This window comes from Clytia hemisphaerica, unplaced genomic scaffold, assembly GCF_902728285.1.
Source record: "Clytia hemisphaerica strain Z4C2 unplaced genomic scaffold, Clytia hemisphaerica genome assembly, whole genome shotgun sequence".
Taxonomy (NCBI): Eukaryota; Metazoa; Cnidaria; class Hydrozoa; order Leptothecata; family Clytiidae; genus Clytia; species Clytia hemisphaerica.
In genome coordinates, this window is record NW_027103344.1 from 650,281 (window position 1) to 676,298 (window position 26,018).

Sequence of the window (26,018 nt, forward strand, 5' to 3'; positions counted from 1 at the left end):
AAAATTTGAAACATAAGACCAAAGTTCCAGTTAAGTTAAGACCAAAGATTATTTACTTGTATTCGCACATTCTAACTAGAGTCATTTGTAAGTTTATCACGGTTTATTTATCAAGAAACTTGTTTGAGAAAATACGACACTAAGATAATATTTCAAATTTGGTATCACTTCCCTTGTAGAAGCTTGCGAAAATACGTCAAACATTACCGACGCCCGACGTTGTATAAACGTCGCATCAACGTTGTGTGTCAGCTGCGATCGGTATAATAACTCTTTTTCTTGATGAAGAATTCAAATTACTGTTAGCTTTTCCCGGAAACAGATTTGAGTCATCTAAATCCGAATTGACAGGAATTGAAGGAGGAGCAAAGTAAATGACGAAATCAATTTTCTTGATTCACAATTGAAATGAAATAGATCAATTGAACCAAACTTTCCGTTTTCCACAAAACATCTCATTTACGAGTACAATTTTGTGAATTGTAATGTCGGTTAACCTTTATGATAAATACGGTCATGTTTCAAAAAAATCATTGAATGAAACAAACTACAAGCCCGAGAGGGGATAAAATCACCTAATTTATACTTGAGACACTGCACGGGGCCCTCTTCACTAGCGGATTTAAGACAATAGTGCAAGTATGCTAGAAACATGCGAAGGAGTGCAACGTTCGTTAATTGACAATGAAATTACAATTACAAATTTCTTCCCCTGATAAGTTCGACATGGTCTAAAACCGCTTTGCTCTTACACCCCTTTCCTACTGGAATTCATCATCGACTATTAAGCCCCGTCTAAGATATTGATTTGCGAACTTTAGAATATATTCTTCAACCTTCACAGGCTAGAAAAAATCATGGGAAAAGCGAAACCTTAAACCGCATTGAGCTCCACGAAAATCATTAGTTTAGCAAAGTTTGGAGCAAATTTATGATCATGAATCTGGTTGGACGGGCTTTTTTAACAAACTTGTAGTTGTCTGTGGGTCGTAAAAATAGATATATTTAAGATTAGATTTGATCTTGCCGTTTATTTGTACTCGGCGGCACATTTATCGAAATCTAACGGTAAACTTTACTTTCAATCTCTTATCATTTTTATGAAAATTACGCGGGCTGTGCTCAATTTTTTCCAATTCTACATAAGAGTTTCTTTTACACTTCGAGCATTTTCCTATTTTTTACTAGGGGAAGCATCTCTGAAGGTTGGCTTATGCAATAAAAGAGACAAGTAACGGTAAAATTTGGTCCCATGAATATTTGATACTTTGCAGACCGGTCTGTAAAATACACGTCAACAACACTGGAGTGTTCAAAATTTTAGTTCGGTCACGTGCGTGGTTGGTATTTTACAGACCGGTCCGTTTTTTACATAGTATGATCACTTTCGGCATAACCACTGGTCCGATTTTTTTGATACAAACTTGTATCATCAATACCTAAAACTTGTTAAAATTTAAAGTAAATGATGACTTTCTTCTCCTCGCAGAGGATACCCGGTTCTGTATTGAGCGGTCTAGCAGTCGTCTCGTTAGAACCATCTTACGCTGTAGTTTAAACTGCTTGTCAGCTTGCAAGACACTGACACGCAGTTTTTCGGATCAAGTGCGTTAATCCGGCGCAAACGACTATGGAATACCAAATTCCTCTCAAATGGCATGGGTTGACCCGGGCGAAGGTACAATCACTTGCCAAGTGAATCACAGCACCAAGTGGGAATCGAACCTCGATCTCCTGGACGGCAGTCAAGATTTACAACTAATACATAATATACCATGAAAAGCACAGGTCGAAATCATATATCGACGCTGTGCCGTCCAATCCAGATTCTATTCAGCGCGCAATCAACGCAGAGAAAAGTAACTATGACGACCATCCAAGATCTTGGATGAGGTTCAAAGTTGATACTTTTATTCCCGTCGTTGAAAACACACCTCACAAATGTCATCAATACTTTTTAAAAAGAGTCAGCGATAGAGAATCATAACAAAGGTCGTGTTCTGACCAAGGTTTAAAGCAATTAGGTCTACATGTTTCTTTTATATTCCTTTTGTATTCAACGGCACGCTCCTCATTAGTTAAACCAAAGTTTAAAAAGGAATCACCCTCTGGTTTAAAAAAAAAGTTTTTACGATATTATCACAGTTTTCTGAATAGACGAAATCAGAATTTGCAAGTGAAAAGCATGCTCCTTTTGTAAATTATGAAAGGAGAACGTGAAATTTATGACTTAGAGACGCTCGGAGCTTCTCTAGCAGTAATGGCTTCAACGAACACGAATTAGTGTTTTGCAGAGGGATTCCCTGAAATCTTTTTTGTTTCAAAGTATCTCAAGAGAGAAGATGACATGATTTCAAATTAGGAAAGGAGATTCCTCGAGATCGCCAATCGATGATGACAAAAGAAAAGTGATTATAATTGAATTCCCATATCAACAAAATACTACTTAAAACTTAAACCTTAAACTTTCAGGTCTGAACACGACCAAAAAGTCTGGCCTTTATTTCGATTTAATTAAAATAGCATTTCCATAATTAGTAGTTTAGTAATTACTGTTATACATTTGGGAATCATGTAAAACATTTCTTTCGAAAGAAACTCACTTCGATTACACTTGGAGGATTCTGGGGAATTCGTAAATAGTAAACTGCATACTGATACAGTCTGCTAGACATTAATATGGCAATATTTACACTTCATCCTTGATTCTTTCTACAGTGATTAGATTGACACATGCGCGATAAAATTTCTATTATTGGCGGATTTAATTTTGACCAAATAATTTGAATTTTTTTCTCTTAAGGTAAATCAGCTTTTCCGAGAGGTATTCTAATAGACTAAGCTATTACATGGCTAGAGGAGAGTATATGCGTTGATCAAACTCCTTCAAGGGTGTTTAGAATTCGCCAACGGATTAAAAGATTGCGTGCGAAGTATTTAGTAAGGCGTGCTGCGCTTATTGAAATAAATCTATTTTGCTTTCTCTTTTATGACGATTTTGAATTTTTTGCGTTTAAAAAAGAGATATTCAGTCGAGTCAATTATTATAGAAAGTATCGAGAGTATTTTTTTGTAAGAATTAGAAGTTGATCAACACACCCGAAGAGTTTGACCCAAAGTCAATATACTCCTTCAAAGGACACCATATCATCCGTTTGAGAACCAGAACACACCGTACTAAAAGAACCTGTACATTTTGGATTAATATCGATTGTTCTATATCAAAATATTCTTAGCGAATTTCCTGGGACTATACGCTGCCAAGAATAAATGAAAAATGCGTGAAAAATACACCTTTTCGACCGTAGTCGGACAGACAGGCACGTGTCATTTGATTATTTAATTGTCCCCTTAAAAAAGATGCAATCATTTTTGACACATTTTTTTTTTCCTAATAATTTGGTGGAAAATAGACTGGGACGGTTTCAGGGTGGTAAAACGGACAAAAAAATGCCCGCGCGGCAATTTGGCGGCTACGGTTGAAAAGGTGTATACAACATGGGGGAGAAATATTTTTTTTCGCATTACTACTTAAATCATCATAAAAATGACGAGCAAGAAAAAGCAATAAAAGAAAAATCATCAATAATTTGTTTTCCTTTTGTAATAGAAAAGGACACATTAATACTGTTTAAGCTTCTATTGAACCAATGCCCAGAGCAATTTCACTTGCTTTTCAAATCAAATACACAATTTCATTTTATAAGAATAGTTTTGTAAGAACAGTAGAGTCAATTTTGATCAAAACCTAAGAACAAATTAAGAATAGTCCGGAGGCCCGGATTCGGCAAATGACTCAGAAAATACTGTTTTTAAGCCATTTTCAAGGCCCTTGAGTGAAAAAAATAGAAGTATATTAAGAATATCTTTGGAAGAATTCAGAATGAAAATAGGAATAGGTTAGGTTCTTATAAAAAGGGAATTGTGTAGGCCCATTTTATATGCTAGGTAAAAGAATTTTTTGTCAAGCACGCAGCAGGCTTAGAGAATGGTGCATGAGTAATAACTTCAATTCTCTGACTCAATTGCTTTGTTACAAAAAGAACAGTAACAGTAGCGAACCAAATAGAATAAAAATTGATATAGTTTTTTTGTTGAATTTCGTTGAGACACTGTTTTTTTATTTATTTTGGTTGACTTTCAATCACCTGGTAAAAAGTTGTCCCTGGTATCGTCGGGACAGATCTTTTGGTGTTGGTATTTTTTTTCTGGATAATAATATGTGGATAAGTTAATGTTATACCGTTGAATTTTAAAAATCTAATAATATTTGTTATTTTGTCATTCATTTATCGTCGAATGCTGAAATGAAATTGGCCCTATCTATTTGTTTTCTTGTGGCCACCATAATTTCAAAATGTAAGTATTTTTCGTTGGTTTTTCTAGGAGATTGTAAAAAAATAAGTTTTAATGTGAATTTACCACAATAATCCATAAAAGTCAAGATTTGATTTTCAAACGTAAACACAAGTAAAATAAATCAGAAAAATGAATCTTGAATAAATTAAAAATGAAGGAACAGGAATGTGCGTTTTATAATAAAAGCTATGAAATTTCGGCAAAATTTCAGGGGTTCTTGTTTTTACAAAGAATTTAGCTTGTTTTAACCCCCTGTTTCAGTGACAATTTCAATTTGCAGGGAAGTACCAGGAAACTAAACGAATTTCATCCAAAAAAGGCATTTTGGCCTTATGTTCGTCAAGTTGTCTTATATATCTAAAATTGTATTTCATGACTAGACTACTGGCCTTACACGTTACTCGCCAACTATTTTTTTCTTAATATCAACATTAATTCACAGCTCGGAAAGAGTAAAATGTTGATAGCTTCCTCTGTTTAATAAGTTTTTTCATTAAATTTGTAATAAAATTCATCTAAAATCCTAAAGTCAATGCAATTTTTATATTCTTAGAAATTACATTTTTCATAGAATCAAAACTTCGTAAATAAAGTTTCAGCCTGATAAAGCCATTTGTTAGTTTTTGCACTTTAAGCATTATTGCATAGAAAAACCTCAAAATAAAGATCATTACATGCGACTTAGCTTGAAAAATCGTCTTAAATTCACCAAAAATAAGATTAAGATGACTTAAGGGTATCAGAACAAAAAACTCAACTAATCTACTGTCATTTTGATTCATCTATCCAAAAAAGGGGTAATCAAAACTTGCATTGCAAATCAAAACTTTTATTATATCTCCCTGGAAGGCTTTGTATGTTGAAAACACTATTTTTTTATAAGAACAATGTTGAGTCCAGAATGACTAAATTTCAGGCAAATTGATGGTCAAAGTAATAAAAATAGGGTACATAGCCTAAAAGTCTAAAAAGCCTCAATATGCTCTAAAAGTACGAATAGGATAAAAACAATTTGAAGATTATAGTGTCAGGACAGTATTAAAAGAACAAAAGCAGTTGAGTCTCCCAAAAAATTTACTCGTTCTAATAAAAAGAGAGTGTTTGTCAAACTTAGAGAGAATATTTCCCCAAAATTTAAACCAATTTTTTAGTCCAAATCTCAAGAATTTATATGACCCTTTGAGGGAAGAGTCGATTTTTGATTTTCTTAAGTTTGGAACCCTTACAGAGACTCTTTTCAATGGTTTCTGTGCCCCCTTTGAGGAACTTTCGAGTGTGTGAAAAAGGGACCCTTTTGGCTCGTCGCACATACCCGGCACCCATTTTGCCAAAGTATCCCCCCGATTCTTAAAAATTGAAATGAAAAAGGAAGGAAGAAAAGTGAACATAGGATCTGAAAATTTTATCTTCATTGAAATATTGTGGGTAGATTTTTTTTTTTTTCCAGATAAAATATTACATACCCCCAAATAAGAATACTGGATAAAAATTTCTAGAATCAATATCGGCCAAATGGAATGAGGGTCCCAATTGAAAACTATAATCAAAGATAAAACTTGCTTCAGCAAATGTACCGTAAAAAATGAATCCTGAGTGGGCCTAAATACAAATTTGCTCAACAGTTTCTACTTTTTCAAATTTTCCACAAAAGCGCACCCGGTGAATACTGTAACTGATTTTAATTTTTATAATTTATATAATTTTTGTACTTTGTGAGGAAAAATAGATATAGAATATTCCAGATTCTATAACAATTAGCTTAGCCTGGAGCATAGAAGGCAAAAAAAAATTCAAAGGTACATTACAATCATTGACTTCCAAGTCCGAAGGGCTAGTTAGACTCGAGACTCCTGGATGGGAAATGAGGCCACTTATTTCCCATCCAGAACGCCCGCGCGTGGTCTTTACACAAACGCCGGATTGAAAGTAAAATCTATCGATATATTTCAACGAATACAGTCATCAAAAACAAAGGACCCGCTAGATACAATCTGTCGTCATGATTGCGGCGCGTTCTAGGCGCCTTCTGGATGGGAAATAAATGGCTTCACTTTTTCTTGCCTGGAAAAGATTAGAGATTCTACTCTACTCTTGTCTCCCGAATAGACGGGGGGAGTCCGAATAAGCAGGTGGGGTGAAAATTTTCTAAATTCTAGTAAGCAGGGGGGATGGAATAAGAGGGGGGGGGGTAAATTGAAGACAGAATTTTTTTTAACTGATATTAATTTCAACAACAAAAAAGAAACTTTAACAAATGAACACGTAAAATAAGAACCAATACTAACAAAAAGGAAAATTTTAACAAGTTTAAGGTCTATCTACACTGTAATAAAATATCAAATTATTCGAATTTAATTAGCGAGGGGGGGTCTTAATAAGAGCGGGGGTCTTAATAAGAGCGGGGGTCTTAATAAGAGCGGGGGTGGATTATTTTTCTTTTATCAATTAGCGGGGGGACGTCTATTCGGGAGACAAGAGTAGCCCTTCAGGCTTTAAACTCAATGATCACAATGTGTACACTCTATTTGTAAGAACTTGTAAATTTTTGATGATGCTCTTCTTTATTTGGCACTTTGAGCCTATAATAATTCTTATCTTGTTCTCATTTCCAGGGTAAAACTTTAATGTTTTAAGATGTAAGTAGCCTTTTTCCAGACTAACTCTGACCCATTATTTTCTTAAAATTCCGCTATTCCGGGCTCAGCATTGTTTTTAGGTTGTTCTCGTTTTTAGGCACTTTGAGCCTCTTGTTCTTATAAAAATAATGTGCCCTAAGCACAGAACTGATACGAACAACATGCATTATATCCCTTGAGACATTAAATGATTTTTTTATGAATGAAAGCAGTTTTAATAAAATCCGTTGGGAGTTAATCACCATGGCAATAATTTCAAAAAAGGGAAAGTAATGTTCGTGACGTAATTTATGAAAAGGTCTATTTATTAATAATCGACCCATTTATCGGGTAACAAGATAACCCGTTTTTCAATTAATCGGATGAAAAGAGAAAATCTCAACCTTGCGTGTTGTCAATATCATCATAATATAAGGGATGTAAAATGTCATCAAAATTTCAGTCTTTTAAATAAGTTTCCTAAAGGCCCCATTACACCTAAGAATAAGGGGGAAGAATATATCTCTGCAGCTGTTACGATTCTTAAATTCTTGTTCTAGATACACGTAAAAATATTCAAAAATGGAAAATCTCAGAGTTTTTCCAAATTTGCCATCTGTTAATTTTTGTAAATTCTGCCGTAAAATTACACGTAAGAATGTAAAAATGTTATCAGATTAATTTTATTGCAAAGGGCAAAACGGAAGTTCTTTAATTCGATATTTTTCCCTTTTTTTCGAAACCCCCCAACTTTCGAGAGGGAAAATCCTTTGTAAAGTTTGTTTGCACAGTCTACACAATAGCCAAAATTCCACACTAATCCCCACTTTCAATAGGCTGCTATTGTTGAATATTTTTCATAAAATTTTCCATTCCTTTGGACACCTCCAAAGGAATAGAAAATTATGAAATTAATTAAACAATAGAAACTGAGATTAGGGAGATAATTTTTCAGCGAATTCTTTATACTATTCTTTCAACTGATTACACAGGAGAATTTAATAAAATTGCTAACAAGTGTCAGGTGTGCAGTAAATTTCACATTATTCTTCCTTTATATTCTTAGGTGTAATGGGGCCTTAACAATAAATGGCTGACAACTGCTTTCATGGGGGGGATAAAAAATAGAAATTAAAGAAAAATCTAATTCAACACTTAAAATGAGCTAGTATTCCAAGAGCAAGCTATACTAAAGTCTATTTCTGGCTGAACTTTGCTTTTTAATACCTTATCGGGGAAACGTTCGTCGGGAAAAATTTTCGTCGGGGAAAAATATTCGTCACTTGGCCGAAATTTCGTCACTTTTCCCCGACGAAGTTTTCCTTGATAAGGTAATTGATTTTCGAATTTTTTTAAAAGCCGTAAATAATCCGCTCAAAGTTATCTTTCAACCAAAATATTACTTTTTTAATTATATTTAATAACTTTCAAAAGCAATGTATCAAAATTTGTGGACTGCCAAATTAAATGTCATGTTTGGAACAGATTTTAAATGTAAACGTTCACTATGCACGGACAATATTTTCTTTGAATGCATTACACGCATTTTTTTTATAAGAATGGTGCTTTTCATTTGATCATGGGTATTCTTTTTTTTTCTTTTTTTTTTTCTATATTCTTACGGTATTCTTAGGTTAAGATCGAAATTTGACCTAGATTTAACATGTAATACACACCTGAAGAATATTGTGCGTTACTGGGATATTATTGACAATTCACAGGTGAAAACGCTTTAAAATAGCATTCTTAGGTTCAGTTGCTAAATTCTATGATGGTGATATTCTTAGCATATTCTTATTTTCTTGGCCATTTTCATCATGGGTATTCTTATTTTTAAAAAGCGTGTACCTTTAATACCTCTGATTCCTTTAAAAAGCTTTTTATCAAAATGATAAGAAGTTTAGGATTCAAAATAACCTCTATAACTCGAAGTCAAATAACTCAAGCAACTCGAACAAAAAGTTATGGGGACTCCAATGAAAAGGTTCTTTTTTTCTTGAAAGGGATTTCACATGGGACCCTCTTCGTAATGAGAATTCAGGGTTCTAAACTGCTTGCGTCCTAAATCGGATTCGGGCTCCTTATACAAACTTTTCTTATAAGAAAGTTGTTTTCCCATACCACCTTCCACCATGGATATTCTTATGATATAAATATTCCTGAAATCTTCTAAACGGTGTTCCTAGGTTCGGATCCATACCCAGCTTAAATTTACAATGTAATACAGTCGACTTTCGATAATTCGAACTCGAACGAACGGGGAATCCTATTTGTTCGAATTACAGAGAGATTCGAATTATAGAAAGTATATCAAGAAAGTTTCTCGTTGACGGGGACTGAAAGCAGGTTCGAATTATAGAAATATTTAAATAATGAAGTTCGAATAGATGAAAGTTTTCTGTACTTTACTTCAAGTAAAATATAGCATTTTCAGGTTGATTCTATGATGTTGATGTTGATATTCTTAGCATATTCTTAATTTTTGGCCAATTCTATCATGAACATTCTTATAGAGTATATTCTTATAGCAAGGCGTGACGTAGCTGAGGTTTTTTAGAGGTCTGTGATCTGGACTAAGAGGGTTTCTTATGTTACGCAAGTAAATGCACCGTCAAAAATGGTGCGTTTGCCCGGTCTGTTCAATAAACACTTGACTCACATAATATCTTCTTGTTCTCGAGTAAAAGTATCATGAAAAAAATGTATTATATGACTCATTCGGTATATTACACCATAATGTTATGATCTGACAAAAAAACGTAATAGCTTAATATCTATTATCAATTGTAACAATGTTATACAAAATAAGTTGTTTTAATTAGACCCGCTGAGTCAAATAAAATCAAAATGAGAATTCCATAGAGTATTAAAAAAAATATACTGTAAAAATGGTGCAAAACTTGGTTTTTATGTAACCCACAAGCTTTGTAAAACTTGAGAGAAATAGAACTCCACTCCCAGGTTAAAGGTTTTATTCTTACATAAGTGTTCCCGTTTCATATCAGACACATATTTCATATCAGGACAGAGTCTTCTTATTGTTTATATTATGCTGATATAGGCAAGAAAATGTTTTCTTTTCCTCTTTCGATCAATCTTGCTCCACATCTGTGTCAATCCAATGTGAAAAAGCTTGTAAATCAAAATTGATGAGTAAGCAAACGACAAAACCTTTAACCAACGAGATAACTTATCGGATTATCCAGGCCCAGCAGGGAGACTGGGAAAAGTTCAGCTTCCCCAGTTTTGAGCAAATTAGATTTTTTTTTCTCGAATTCCTAGCGAATTTTATCTCATTTTGAGCCTTCAGCCTCCCCACTTTTACGGTTTTTCCACCGGTCCTGTTATCGTAAAAGTTAAAAATCTAAACTGATTCTTTCTACCCGTTTTCAGGTCACGGCATCGATTTATTTTGTACACCAGACTCAATGACAATCACTTTGGAAATGAATATCGATCCAAAAGTATATAGCACCTCAATCGTCAAATTCGAAAATACTAATTGTACGGCAACAACAAATGGAACACATTTCTTTATTACGTCACAATTCAACGAATGTAACACACAAATCGGGGAAACAGTAGATGATATCGTGTTCTCCAATCGGGTTATTGTGGATCCGAATAATTTAAAACCGGACGCGATTATTCAGCGGTTGGAACATACTGAACATATTTATCCAGTCAATTGCTTGTTGAGGAAGGAAAACGTCGTAGTAACAAATACAGGATATAACCTTACAGGTAAGATAGTCTTGGATATCCCGCGATTACAGTTCAAAGACAAAAATGTAAACTGCATAACACCTGGGTGCGTGGTAAATGTTATCTGTAAAACAATACTCTCGGGTACCTAGTTTCCTAGGTACTTTAAAGACATTCTTATCCCAACTACTGCATCAAATTTTTTAAGTAATAATAAATAAGCCGTAGTAATTTGTGCTTAGTTTCGGTTTTTATTCATCCAAATTTTTAGGCTGAAAAGTTCTTAAAATATTTTTAATACGACAGTTATATTCTTTGTAACCTTAAGCACTTTTTACACACCAGTCGTTATAAGCTCCGTTATTTTTGGCTTTGACGGATTAAAAACCGACGTAAAACAACGGGTGTATAATATCATTTTTGAATCTGAGGCTGAAATTGTTCTTAATTTGTTCTTATTAGGTGATGGATGGGAAGAATGGGGAGCGTGGTCAGAATGCACCAAAACTTGTGGAGGAGGAACAACAACTAGGAAGAGAGATTGCCGTGTATCGCGTAGAGATGATCTAAATTGTCCAGGATTGGAGGTCGAAGTTGCACATTGTAATAATGTCACTTGTCCGTTGAGTAAGTGTCCACTTTATTCAGAATTTTTTGACTATCTCTTTCCCGCTTAGATCTTCACAGGGCAAAGAAATATCTTTGAATAAGAATGATTCGAATTACGGAGATTTTTTATATGGATTTCAAGCTGAGGGGACCAACGCTTTAGATCGAATTAAAGAGAGGTTTGAATTCTAGAAGTTCAAATTAAAGAAGAGGACTGTACAGCTTTGAGGCTGTTACAGGAACAATCGAATCACTGATCCAATACCAAATACTACAGTTTTTTTTAATTACTGTTCATAATGCCTGGAACTTTACGAAATTGTTCGTAAAGGGATAAGCTAATAAAAAGTAGAACTTAGCTCAAAGATTGCTCCCAGTCCCATGGTCTTTAGTAAACACATTCTGAGGAACATATGACTATCTAAAATCACAAATTTTCGTACCTTACATTATTGTGACTCACATTGAAATTCTACTGTTTTCAATAGCAGAAACTAAAAATTACAAATTTGAATATCTTGACTTTGAAAAACTAGTAATGCCAGCGGGAAGAATTGGTTCTATTTTGCCTCATTTTAAGCAATTTCCTTAAATTATAGGCGTAAAAACAAAAAGAATAATCTAGGCGAGAACTTTGACTCGTCAATTTCGCCAAAATTAGTTCTCGTCAAAATTAGTTCTCGTCAAAATAAGTTCCCTTAATATTAATGAAATTAATTCCCTTTCTCTCATACAGCATGCGACGATATAGAATGTGATTTTTTCAATCATGAAGAATGCGAACCACATTATATCTTTCAAAATGCAACGTGTGAATGCATGAAAGGCTGGTATGAACTGGATGACGGTACATGTGACACAGAAGAGAAAATAGTTGGAGTACAAATTACCTTAGGATCTGATTTTCAAGAGGAATTTGTGTCATTTAAATCGAACATCACATCAGACTTTAAATCGAGGTAAATAGCATATAATTAAAATCTGTTCTTTCTATGGCCCTCTGTGGAAACAATTCCTCAGCTGTCTAAAAGCTGTTGAATTTTTCGAAGCATGCCACGTAAAATATTTGGTATTGTTATTATTATTATTATTATTAAAATCTTAGGATGCCATTTTGGGCCCAGCTGGCACACAACGTTGTTTCAACGTCTATCTAATGTTCACAACGTCCATATAACGTTAAATGAACGTTGAAACAACGTTGTGTGCCAGTTGGGGGGTGAGGATGTTAATTTAAACAAGCACATTCAGTGATTCGGCCAGATGAGGCCCTAGGCTGCTTCTCGGGGGGGGGGGGTACTAGGGTTTAGGGTTGGTGAATGAGGGGTATGTGCGAGACTGATTTTTGCTGAAAAGGTGACCCTTAGAGAGAATTTTTTAATTTTTTTTTCAATTTTTGAAAAAAGTCATACCCTTAGAGACTTTATTACAATATTTTCTCTGGAAATCAAAAAATTTCCTAAAAATCCTGAATTTTCAGACCCTTAGAGAGACTTAGAGAGAAAGGTCAACGAGGCCCACGATTATCAAAATTGCTTCGACAGTTTGAAAGAAAGTATTAAATTTGGACTAGATGCTCTTTAGACCTTAGAATTGATATTAGAATATGTGACCTATTTTTTGATTTGAAAGCGTAAAAAGGGTCTATTTTGAAAGTAAAAATTTCGAGCCCATTTTAGGTATATAGGAGACTTTTAGGCAAGTATAACCGATTTCTGAATTGAGTGGGAGTTAAACCTAATGTCGAAAATTTAAAACCTCATCTTACTCATAACATTTCCTTTTGTGTTACCTTTAAAACAACAACTCTTCATTCTCACTTTTATAGAATCGAAACACAATTTACCCTACAACTGGGGCTTGTACCACCAGAACGTTTTATGGTTACCGAATTTTCCGCGGGTAGTGTGATCGTGGACGGCCTGGTCATTCTTCCTCGAAACACAACAGAAAACAAAACAACAATTCAAGAAAAACTGGTGACTGAGTTACAAACGAATACGACCGGTTTATTGGAAGAATTTAATGTCACTAAAATTAATAAAGTCAATGGTGAGTTTCTCGTTAGTTTCATGAGGCCCCCCCAGCGGTTTGCGTGATGGCGTAACCGGGACTTTTTTCTTGCGTGATGGCGTGATTAAAGATTTTTTTTGGCGTGATGGCGTGATCAAGATTTTTGGCGTTATGCGTGATAGGGCAAAAATTTGATGCGTGATGCGTGATTTGGGCTATTTTTCGCTATTTTTTGCGTCATGACAAATTTTAGCGATTTTCGTAATGCGTGATGGAGAAAATTTTTTTGCGTGATGGCGTGATTAGGGGTGCCGCTGGGGGCCTCTTTCATATATATCATATATACAACACTACAATCAAGGCCATAATATTTGACAAATCTTATAGTCACAAACAATTTGGAAGCGGTCTAAGTTAGGTTGGATTGAAGTATTATGACACATAAAGCCTAAAAATGTCCTTAAATTGTTCTTAATGTTCTGGCCATCGAAGCCTTATTTTCTTACATAGTTTATTCTTATAAAAAATGCATATTTCTTCATCAGAATCTAATCTGTAGTCCCTCTTATTTTTTCTTTGGAAACTCAAAATTTTTGAGCGAACAACCAAACCATGTCCAAATGATGCACTGATACGTCCGTCAGAATTTAAAGATTCTGGTTTTAAATAAGAGTGATGCTATCGTTTGCTTCCTCATCAATTTTAATTTATAAGCTTTTTAAGGAGCAATATTGGCTAGAAAGAGGAAAAAAAGATTATTTTGTTTATGTAGCACAATATAACAATAGGGAGACACCGTCCTGATATGAAATATGTGTCTGATATGAAACGGGAACAATTACGATGCAAAAAAACAACAACTTTAATCTCCATTTTTGATTTTAGAAACCTACATTTGCGAGCTTGAATCAGACACATGCAACCGAACGCGATCAAACTGCACTGATACACCAGACCTCTTAACTCATTATCAATGTGATTGTTTTGAAGGCTACATCAACAAAACCGTGTATATCTGTCAAGATTATTGTGAATATGGTATCGACACGTGTAACAATATATCAACTGTGTGTAGAGGAACACCAGGGGTCGGTCGCCATTATGAATGTGATTGTGCTTTTGGTTTCGAGCGGTTAGATAATAGTACTGATACATGTACACCAATGCCTCGACCATGTGATAATTCAACAATGAACACGTGTAATAATTCAACATCAACGTGCATCAATACCTTTACGGCACCCATCTATTATAACTGTGCTTGTAACGATGGTTACCTGAAGTTTAACAACACTGTTGATCAATGTTTGGATTATTGCGTCTCAAATAACGATACTTGTGATGATAACACGACAATGTGTCGCGCAACACCCGGCGACGGACGTCATTATGAATGTGACTGCAAATATAAACACGTAAGGCTAGACAACAACACTGACGCCTGCACACTAGCCGATACTCCATGTGCTTGGGGAAATGATACTTGTGATAAAGATATATCAACATGTATCGATACTTACACGCATCCAAACTATTTTGACTGTAATTGTTCAGCCGGATATGTCAAACAAAATCATACGACATGTTTCGACTTTTGCGTTGAAAACTCCGACACATGTAACGACACATCAACGACGTGTTTGGCGACACCTGGTAAAGGGCGGCATTACGAATGTCCTTGTAAACATGGATTTGAGAGACTCGATAACAACACGGACTCATGTACACCGATGCCAAGACCTTGTGATACAGGGAAAGATACTTGTAACAAGACACGATCCAATTGCACAAACACTTTGACAGCTTCGGTTTACTTCAACTGCTCGTGTGGTGATGGTTATCTCAAATTCAACAACTCCGTTGATGATTGTCAAGACTACTGTCATATTGAAGCTGATTCCTGCAACAAAACTTCAACGATGTGTGAGGCAACTCCTGGTAAAGGACGACATTATGAATGTCCATGTAAATTTGGTTTCGAGAGATTAGATAACAACACAGACAGTTGCACACCAATGCCAAGACCTTGCGACACAGGGAAAGATACGTGCAATAAAACTTCATCCAACTGTACCAACAGCTTCGAAGCTCCTTTCTACTACAATTGTACCTGTGAAGATGGTTATTTGAAGTTTAACAACTCCTTGGATCAATGTCATAAGTATTGTCGTATTGAGGCTGATACTTGCAATACAACCTCTACAACTTGTATGTCTACTCCTGGCAAAGGACGACACTACGAATGTCCATGTAAACATGGCTTTGAGAGACTCGACAACAACATGGACAAATGTACGCCGATGCCAAGACCTTGTGACACAGGGAAAGATACTTGTAACAAGACAAGATCCAATTGCACAAACACTTTGACAGCTCCGGTTTACTTCAACTGCTCGTGTGGTGATGGTTATCTCAAATTCAACAACTCCGTTGATGATTGTCAAGACTACTGTCATATTGAAGCTGATTCCTGCAACAAAACTTCAACGATGTGTGAGGCAACTCCTGGTAAAGGACGACATTATGAATGTCCATGTAAATTTGGTTTCGAGAGATTAGATAACAACACAGACAGTTGCACACCAATGCCAAGACCTTGCGACACAGGGAAAGATACTTGCAATAAAACTTCATCCAACTGTACAAACAGCTTCGAAGCTCCTTTCTACTACAATTGTACCTGTGAAGATGGTTATTTAAAGTTTAACAACTCCTTGGATCAATGTCATGAGTATTGTCGTATTGAGGCTGATACCTGCAATACAACCTCTACAACTTGTATGTCTACTCCTGGCAAAGGACGACACTACGAATGTCCATGTAAACATGGCTTTGAGAGACTCGACAACAACATGGACAAATGTACGCCGATGCCAAGACCTTGTGACACAGGGAAAGATACTTGTAACAAGACAAGATCCAATTGCACAAACACTTTGACAGCTCCGGTTTACTTCAACTGCTCGTGTGGTGATGGTTATCTTAAATTCAACAACTCCGTTGATGATTGTCAAGACTACTGTCATATTGAAGCTGATTCCTGCAACAAAACTTCAACGATGTGTGAGGCAACTCCTGGCAAAGGACGACATTATGAATGTCCATGTAAATTTGGTTTCGAGAGATTAGATAACAACACAGACAGTTGCACACCAATGCCAAGACCTTGCGACACAGGGAAAGATACTTGCAATAAAACTTCATCCAACTGTACAAACAGCTTCGAAGCTCCTTTCTACTACAATTGTACCTGTGAAGCTGGTTATTTGAAGTTTAACAGCTCCTTGGATCAATGTCATGAGTATTGTCGTATTGAGGCTGATACCTGCAATACAACCTCTACAACTTGTATGTCTACTCCTGGCAAAGGACGACACTACGAATGTCCATGTAAACATGGCTTTGAGAGACTCGACAACAACATGGACAAATGTACGCCGATGCCAAGACCTTGTGACACAGGGAAAGATACTTGTAACAAGACAAGATCCAATTGCACAAACACTTTGACAGCTCCGGTTTACTACAACTGCTCGTGTGGTGATGGTTATCTCAAATTCAACAACTCCGTTGATGATTGTCAAGACTACTGTCATATTGAAGCTGATTCCTGCAACAAAACTTCAACGATGTGTGAGGCAACTCCTGGTAAAGGACGACATTATGAATGTCCATGTAAATTTGGTTTCGAGAGGTTAGATAACAACACAGATAGTTGCACACCAATGCCGAGACCTTGCGACACAGGGAAAGATACTTGCAATATGACTACATCAACCTGTAACAATACTTTCACAAACCCTGACTATTACAACTGCTCATGCAACCCAGGCTACTTCAAAGAAGGAGGCTCACTCGATAAGTGTTCGGATCATTGTCAGTTCGGAGTCGACACCTGCAACACAACTTCCACCACTTGCAAAGCCACTCCTGGATCGGGTAGACACTTCGAATGTCCATGTAAATTTGGCTTTGAGAGACTCGACAACAACATGGACAAATGTACGCCGATGCCAAGACCTTGTGACACAGGGAAAGATACTTGTAACAAGACAACATCATCATGTAACAATACTTTCACAAATCCTGACTATTATAACTGTTCTTGCAGTGATGGTTATCTGAAGCAAGGAGGTTCACTGGACAAATGTTTGGATCATTGTCAATTCGGAGCTGATAGCTGTGACGAAACATCTTCGATTTGTATGGCAACTCCTGGCAAAGGACGACACTACGAATGTCCGTGTAGATTTGGTTTTGAGAGACTCGATAACAACATGGACAAATGTACACCGATGCCAAGACCTTGCGACACAGGGAAAGATACTTGCAATAAAACTTCATCTAACTGTACCAACAGCTTCGAAGCTCCTTTCTACTACAATTGTACCTGTGAAGATGGTTATTTGAAGTTTAACAACTCCTTGGATCAATGTCATGAGTATTGTCGTATTGAGGCTGATACCTGCAATACAACCTCTACAACTTGTATGTCTACTCCTGGCAAAGGACGACACTACGAATGTCCATGTAAACATGGCTTTGAGAGACTCGATAACAACATGGACAAATGTACGCCGATGCCAAGACCTTGTGACACAGGGAAAGATACTTGTAATAAAACTTCATCCAACTGTACAAACACCTTCGAAGCTCCTTTCTACTACAATTGTACCTGTGAAGATGGTTATTTGAAGTTTAACAACTCCTTGGATCAATGTCATGAGTATTGTCGCATTGAGGCTGATACTTGCAACGATGTATCTACAACATGCTTGTCTACTCCTGGCAAAGGGCGACATTACGAATGTCCTTGCAAAGATGGTTTTGAAAGATTAGGAAATGACACGGACAGTTGTACACCGATTCCAAGACCTTGTGACACGGGAGACGATACTTGCAACAAGACAACATCATCTTGTAACAACACTCTTACAAATCCTTACCACAATTGTACTTGCAGGCCGGGGTATTTGAAAGAAGGAAACTCAATCAACAAATGTTTAGATTTCTGTGCATCTGGTGATCACAACTGCAACCTTCAATCAACTGTGTGTCAACCAACACCAGGACAAGGGTCACATTTCCAATGTGTTTGTAGAGACGGATATGAAGTCATTCCTGGTAATAAAACAACTTGTAAAAAGATTGTTGTCTCCTCGTCAATGATATTGCCAAGCACTTCAGTGATCAGTCAATTAGCCACTCCTACGACCAGTTTTGTTGAGCAGCCTGGCCCCCAAACAACTGTCGTGCAACTAACAGAAACAAAGACGACACCGATAGTTGCTACAACCGAAGTTGTTCAGCCACCAGCAACCGGAACTGTAGTCGTACAACCTTCAGTCAGTCAGACAGAAGTCGTGCAACCTTCAGAGACAAAGACAACACCGATAGTTACTACAACTGAAGTTATTCAGCCACCAGTGACACAGACTGAAGTCGTGCAACCGACAGAGGCAAAGACAACACCGATAGTTGCTACAACCGAACTTGTCCAACCACCAGTGACACAGACTGAAGTCGTGCAACCGACAAAAACAAAGACAACACCAATAGTTGCTACAACTGAAGTTGTTCAGCCACCAGTGACACAGACAGAAGTCGTGCAACCGACAGAAACAAAGACAACACCGATAATTGAAACAACCAAAGTTGTTCAGCCACCAGTGACCCAGACAGAGGTCGTGCAACCTTCAGTTAGCCAGACAGAAGTCGTACAACCGACAGAAACAAAGACAACACCGATAGTTGCTACAACCGAAGTTGTTCAGCCACCAGTGACCCAGACAGAGGTCGTGCAACCTTCAGTTAGCCAGACAGAAGTCGTACAACCGACAGAAACAAAGACAACACCGATAGTTGCTACAACCGAAGTTGTTCAGCCACCAGTGACACAGACAGAAGTCGTGCAACCTTCAGTTAGCCAGACAGAAGTCGTGCAACCGACAGAAACAAAGACAACACCGATAGTCGCTACAACTGAAGTTGTTCAGCCACCAGTGACCCAGACAGATGTCGTGCAACCGACAGAAACAAAGACAACACCGATAGTTGCTACAACCGAAGTTATTCAGCCACCAGTGACCCAGACAGAAGTCGTGCAACCTTCAGAGACAAAGACAACACCGATAGTTGCTACAACAGAAGTTGTTCAGCCACCAGTGACCCAGACAGCAGTCGTTCAACCGACAGAAACAAAGACAACACCGATAGTTGCTACAACTGAAGTTGTTCAGCCACCAGTGACCCAGACAGAAGTCGTTCAACCGACAGAAACAAAGACAACACCGATAGTTGCTACAACTGAAGTTGTCCAACCACCAGTGACACAGACTGAAGTCGTGCAACCGACAGAAACAAAGACAACACCGATAGTTGCTACAACTGAAGTTGTTCAGCCACCAGTGACCCAGACAGAAGTCGTGCAACCGACAGAAACAAAGACAACACCGATAGTTGCTACAACCGAAGTTGTTCAACCACCAGTGACCCAGACTGGAGTCGTGCAACCGACAGACACACAGACGACATTAGGAGCTACAACAAACGTTCTTCAACCACCAGCCACAACAATAGTAGCAACTCCAAGTCAATCAGTTGTGACACCAACAAGCTCAGCTGTCGTCGTAGGTAAGATAACTTGATTGATTATCAATTTGAAGCGAGATGAATAATCGTATACAAATATTTTAGGATCTTTAATCGATAGTATAATAATTACGATCGTAATTGCGAACGAGCAAAATTAACAAATCAAAAAAACAATATTGGTGAGCTGGAATCTCAGAATGTTTGTTTGTATGTCCGCAAACTTTGAGACAGCGTAGAGAGCGGAATAATTGATTTACAGAGCTGAAATTTGGCACACACCTTCCTTAGGTTAAAACTTAGTTTATCAATTTTATTAATTTGTCGCAACAGTAATTAACGTAATCAAAGTAATTAACATCTACTGTAACAGCTCACTATTTTGACTGTTCTTCTTCTATCTGATTATTTAGGTTGGTCACAATGGAGTGAATATGGATCTTGTAGTGTGACATGTGGTGAAGGTCAAGAAGTGAGCACAAGAACATGTCCGAAATCACCTGCATCCGAATTTTGTCCGGGTTCGTCGAGCCGATTCCGTGTCTGCAGCAAAGAAAGATGCATAAAAAGTAAGTTTGTTTGTTCTTGATATGGACAGACCGAGAAAAATGGATTTAGATGTAAACTTACCCCTTGACGTTTCGCTAATTAATTTTTGGGAAAATATTTTTGAGAGTTCCTTTTGTTGCCCTAATTCTGCTTTATTAGCCTCCTTTCAAAAATTTTCCACTCAGAACATTTTTATTCCACCCCCCCCCCCCTGCTTATTCCAACCCCACCCGCTTATTAAGTTTTGAGGATTTTTCCACCCAGCCCACGTATTCCAAACATCCCGTTTATTAGGTACCCGAGAGTATGCCCTCAATCCACATGAATAGAAGTTTCAATCAAACTTTAAGGCAAAACAACCAGTCTTTTAATTAACTTAACTGCACTTTTTTAGCGTGTAATGATATAGTTTGCACAAAGAAGCATACAGAGTGCAAACAATACAATGTGACACGTGATGCCGCTTGCGTGTGTAAAGATGGCTTCTATTTGGATTTTAAAGACCGTTGTAAAACATCACCAATCATTTTCAAATTACGTATAAGATTTACAATGCCATTCCTTGCGTACTTGACCGATCTACTGAACGACTTAACCGTGAACTTTTTAACTGAAATGCAAGGACGAATTAAAGTTGCTCTTCGACTGAAACGGAATGCTATTGTCGTCATTGTCAGATTTGTTCCTGGTAGCACAATCGTCGATTTCAACGTATGTTTTATTCTAATTTTAAAGATATTTTTTTACATTAAACCCCCCATACGATTTAAACAATGAAGAGCTACTGTCCATACATTTAAGGGGTACTTAGGCAAAAATGGATGCTGGGTATGTCCGGACGGTAATGGTCGGAAAAATCACGATTTTTAGGAAATTCTTTTGATTTCGAGAGAAAAATTGTAAAAAAGTGTCTCTAAGGGTTGGTTTCGTCCGGTCACACCCCTCATCGGACAACCCTAGTACCCCCCCCCCTCCCGGATGTATACAATATATATAATAATATATACAATGTATAGCAATGTGCCCTCCCGGTTATTACCATAATGGCTTTATGGCAACTCCTGAACTTGGGCACAGGATGTACGGTTATAATAATATATATAAATATATAATAAAACTAGGCAGGTGAGCCGATAAACTTACTAACTTACACTAATCATCATCTACCATTTAACGTCCCTGGCCAAATTTCAAGTCATTAGATTAGCACTTGTAGATTTTGTCCATTACAGTGTGTCCCAGAAAAAGCGGCCACATTTTTATATAAAGTAAAATCATATCAAAACTCGTCCTTGAAACTGGGCCTTGAAATACATATATTATGAAGATTTTACTTGATATAAAAATTTATCCACTTTTCTTTGGGACACAATGTATAGGACATCATTAGACAAAAAAAGTTGAACGCAATAGAATAGGGAATAATGATGTGTAGCTTTTTCCAATGACTAATGTCAAATTTTCTGACCCCATTTCAAGTTAACTTTGAACCATGCGAAAGTTTGACATGTAAATGGCCCTTTATCATAAAAAATACACTCTTAATGCACGTTCTCATATCTGTTTAGATCTTGTTGCCAAGCAACACAACAGAAAGTAACAGCAAAATCACCAACAACATCATCGATGAACTAGCAAACAACGCAACTGAATCATTGTACATTTATAACCCAACACCTCCAGATATCAACACTGCTATCATGAACATTAACGGTACCGTCTCCATTATATGTTTCAAATAAAGTTGACGCTCTCTAATTCGATCTTCAAGGGGGATTAGATTTTCATCGAATAACGTAGCTTATCGAATAAGGGGACGTCGTTTATGAGAGTTTCTTGTTGACGGGGACTTTCAATTTCATCGAATAAGGGAGCCTATCGAATAGTAGAACGTCGAATTAGAGAGCGTCAACTGTATTAATATAGCTTCCGTCTTTAACCGAAGCCCAACCATCTACAATCATGGTCGTAATTTTTTAGAAAAAAGAGAAATTCCACGAATTTTCAAAGCCACAAACGATTTGGAAGTGCTCTAAGTAAGGTTGGAAGGGTAGAGTTTCAACTCTAAGTTATAACGCTAGACTTAACACTTAGGACCTTAGGATCCAAAAGTTCAAAAATGGTTCAATAAGGCTCAGTATATAGCCTGGAAGTCTATAAACCCGTGCCAAATTGAAATATCCGATTAAATTAAAGCAGATGAGCTGGAGTTTTTATAAGATACATTAATCATTGGTCATTTGAGGTGATAGAGATGACGCGTTCTTTAGAAAAAAGTAACAAAATTGTTTTTACTACATGTTAAAGTTAACGACCAACCAAATCAAATAAGAGCTTGTAAAAACTCCATCTCGTCCCAATTAAAGAGATGGCCCAAAATCGACTTTCTCGCCCGAACTCCAAATTTCGAAAAACGAGGAAATAAGCTAGATTTTGACCATGATTGTACACGTTTTTTATGTAAGAGCATCCATGGTTTTATGTCAGTTCGAAGTTTTTGATTTTTCAAAAACTATTGTAGCGCACTTGAAAGGTTAAGTCATTTGACTCTAATAAGCTAGTATCAAATCATTTTACATCTTGAGAGTGTGCATACGAGTATTCAAACTTCAGTCCCACTCTTTCTATTTATAAGAACGATTTAATTTTGGTTGAGTCTTGGATGTGTTGTAATAGGCCTTTTCATAAACTGCGTCACGAACAACACTTGCCTCGTTTTGAAACGATTACCAAGGTGATTATCTTCATTGAGACCTTAAATCATACTTATATGAAAAGAGTGTACTTCTAGGAAAATTCGTTGGAAATAAGTTGTCATAGTATTATTTTGAAAACGAGACAAGCGTTGCTCGTGACGTAATTTATGAAAAGGCCTATTCTTTTTTGGTACTTTTAGCCTCGTGGCTCTTATAAAGTTCTTTTGATATAACAAAAGAGTGTATTACATTCATATTCTATGTCTTATCAATTTAGCTACTGATGTTTGCGACATTGGGACATCAGATTGTGATCCTAACCGATCAATGTGTGTTATGAATGATGACGAAGATAGTGATTTTTACAATTGCAGTTGTAGTAATGGATATTTAAGCAACTCCACAACACAGTGTTTGGATTACTGTGAAAAGGGCGTCGATGATTGTGATAAAACATCTACTAACTGTACGGCAACTCCAGGCATATTACCACATTATAAATGTGAATGTAAGCTTGGTTATAATAGGAAAGACAATACTACGTGTGTGTTGCCACCGACTGGAGAACCAACTACTGGCACGACTGATGGTAAGAAAAGTTATTCAAAATACATGAAAATCTAAAATTAGTATACTTTCATTTTTTTTTCAAGTTTTTAAGACAACACTCGTGAAATTTTATTCAAATTTTCAACTCTTATAGAGCAATCTTAGGTCAATTTGCCTGACTGCCCCCCCCCCGCCCCTGGTTAATAAACTTGTGCTTCTAGAATCATTTGATTTTCTTTAACAAATAAAAATCGAACTCTGAAACTTTAAACATTACAGAAAAGTACAATTCCCATTTTCGTTTGTTAGTTGTGATTTGATTGGTTTGACCCTCATCATTGATCCTTTTTATCGACCATGTCATGGTTACTTTTGTTTTCATAGAATATATTATCATATTCATTAAGCTATTAAACTTTATCATAGTCTACGATAAAGTTTAATACCGTGATATCACGCTTTATGAATAAACACTGTGAGGACAGATTAATTGATTTTGGCATTGTACTCTAAGCACAATATTTAGAGTACAATGCCTCCTCCCCATCGACAACTAGACACCACCGTCTAAAAAGCACTTAAGACTAATTGGAGATTGATCAAAATAAAATTTTCTCTTCCTTTTTCTTTCAGATGACGATATCATAATCATCGTAGTTGTCGTGTGTTCACTTACCTTGTTCTTCCTACTCATCCTGGCTATCTTCTTACGATATCAACGCGATCGCGACGATGAGGTAGGCCAAGACATCGGTGGTGGCGCCGCATCATCGTACAGAATCAAGAATCCTAACGAATCGCCGAACCCAGGGATGTATAGAAAATCAGTCAAGTATGACGATATCGATATAGGACATGAAGGACCATCTGCTGGCGGATCGCGACAGGAACTTGGCGACATACCTGATTATTAAGGAGAAAATGAATAATCTTAATGGATTTTAAATATTACAATTTCTTAGGAAAATGTATTAGAATTCAGATAGCTTAGAGATTGGGTTTATTTTGGTGAGCCATTTTCCTTCTCAATAACGCTAGTTTTAAGGATTCTTTTCTCGAAGGGCTAATTTTTGCTCAAAAGAGTTTTTTGTTCATAATTGAAGTACTGGAAACTTGCGAACCATAAAAACATAATAGCCATTTATTGAGGGAAGATGACAAAACTCGCAAACTCATTATTATTTTGTAATTTGTAGCCACTGTAGTTTATTTATTGTGTAGTTTACTGTAAATTTTAGTCTTGATTAAACCCGTCATCAAAGTCGCTTATCTTTAAGGACAGTACCTTTCTTACATAGAATCTTACGTCTAAGTTTAAAAATTTCAGATGGACAAAACACAACGGTTTTTGTTATAGAAACTTTTAGATCATTTATTCAAAACATGTTATGTTTATGGCTTGAACTCTAATTTAGACGGCTGACATTACGCCTCGCTGTTGCTTATTATATAGCCCTAAAGCAAACGTAACGTAAGGTTTCGATGCCAATATGGTGACTTTTATCCTTTATGACAAGGTTTAAGATGCCCAGCGGTTAACGTGATGGAGGATTTTTTATAGCTTAATGGCGTTAAAATTAAATTCCAACGTAATTGTGAAATCGAGATTTTTAAGGCGTGAAATCTGAAAAAAAATGGCGCGAGGGCGTGAATTTTGGGTCCGCCAAAGGGGGGGGTTCTCGTTTAATAATTTGTCTCTCACATCGAATGGGAGGCAGTAAGACTTATCAAGTAAGTCATCTTATTAAGAACTGAGAGGCATTTCTTACCAATCCTTGAATGAGTGATCTCCACACTGGTCACGTGGTCTTTGTATGAGTTCAAATATGTTTTTTGTTTGTTATTTTCTTTTTGCACTGAAATTAAAAAAAATTATTGTTGTAAATTGTTTAATTATCAGAATTTCATAAAAAAATACGAAAAAAATGGTATGTACTACTATTTAATACTCTCAGGTGCCTACAAAACGGGGAGGGCACGTGGGCTTGTATTTCTAGATACCCCCAAAATGCGGAGTAAATATAGACTAAAAACCCAGACGTACGGAAAATGTTTTACTGAAAGAACGATAACTTTCTGAAGTTCGTTTTTTCATCTAGCCGCGGTCTTGGTCTTTTTTCTGTTGGAAAGCGGTCAATTGGATCTTGATTTGTTAAAAATAAAATCTTAGGTCTACCGAACGGTGGTGCCTCTATTAAGTTTAATCCGAAGGGCTATAGAGTGGAAACCTTTACAAAAGAAAAAAGTGAAGGCTTAAAATTTAGAATGACTGATTAAATCTAGCGTTTTCTTCATTATTAGAAATCTGGCGATATTTGATTCTCAAACAGGC

General features: G+C 36.6%; 1 protein-coding gene across 1 annotated transcript; it reads left to right on the forward strand.

The window, feature by feature from the left end:
- Positions 1-4,001: 4,001 nt before the first annotated feature.
- Positions 4,002-25,617, forward strand: LOC136819256 (transmembrane cell adhesion receptor mua-3-like). Its single transcript, XM_067075486.1, has 11 exons — positions 4,002-4,359; positions 10,368-10,718; positions 11,142-11,306; positions 12,025-12,247; positions 13,117-13,340; positions 14,187-19,934; positions 20,306-20,461; positions 20,836-21,152; positions 22,010-22,154; positions 23,415-23,726; positions 24,320-25,617. The coding sequence occupies exons 1-11, from the start codon at positions 4,308-4,310 to the stop codon at positions 24,598-24,600; spliced, it is 7,974 nt and encodes a 2,657-aa protein (XP_066931587.1). The 5' UTR covers positions 4,002-4,307; the 3' UTR covers positions 24,601-25,617.
- Positions 25,618-26,018: the final 401 nt, after the last annotated feature.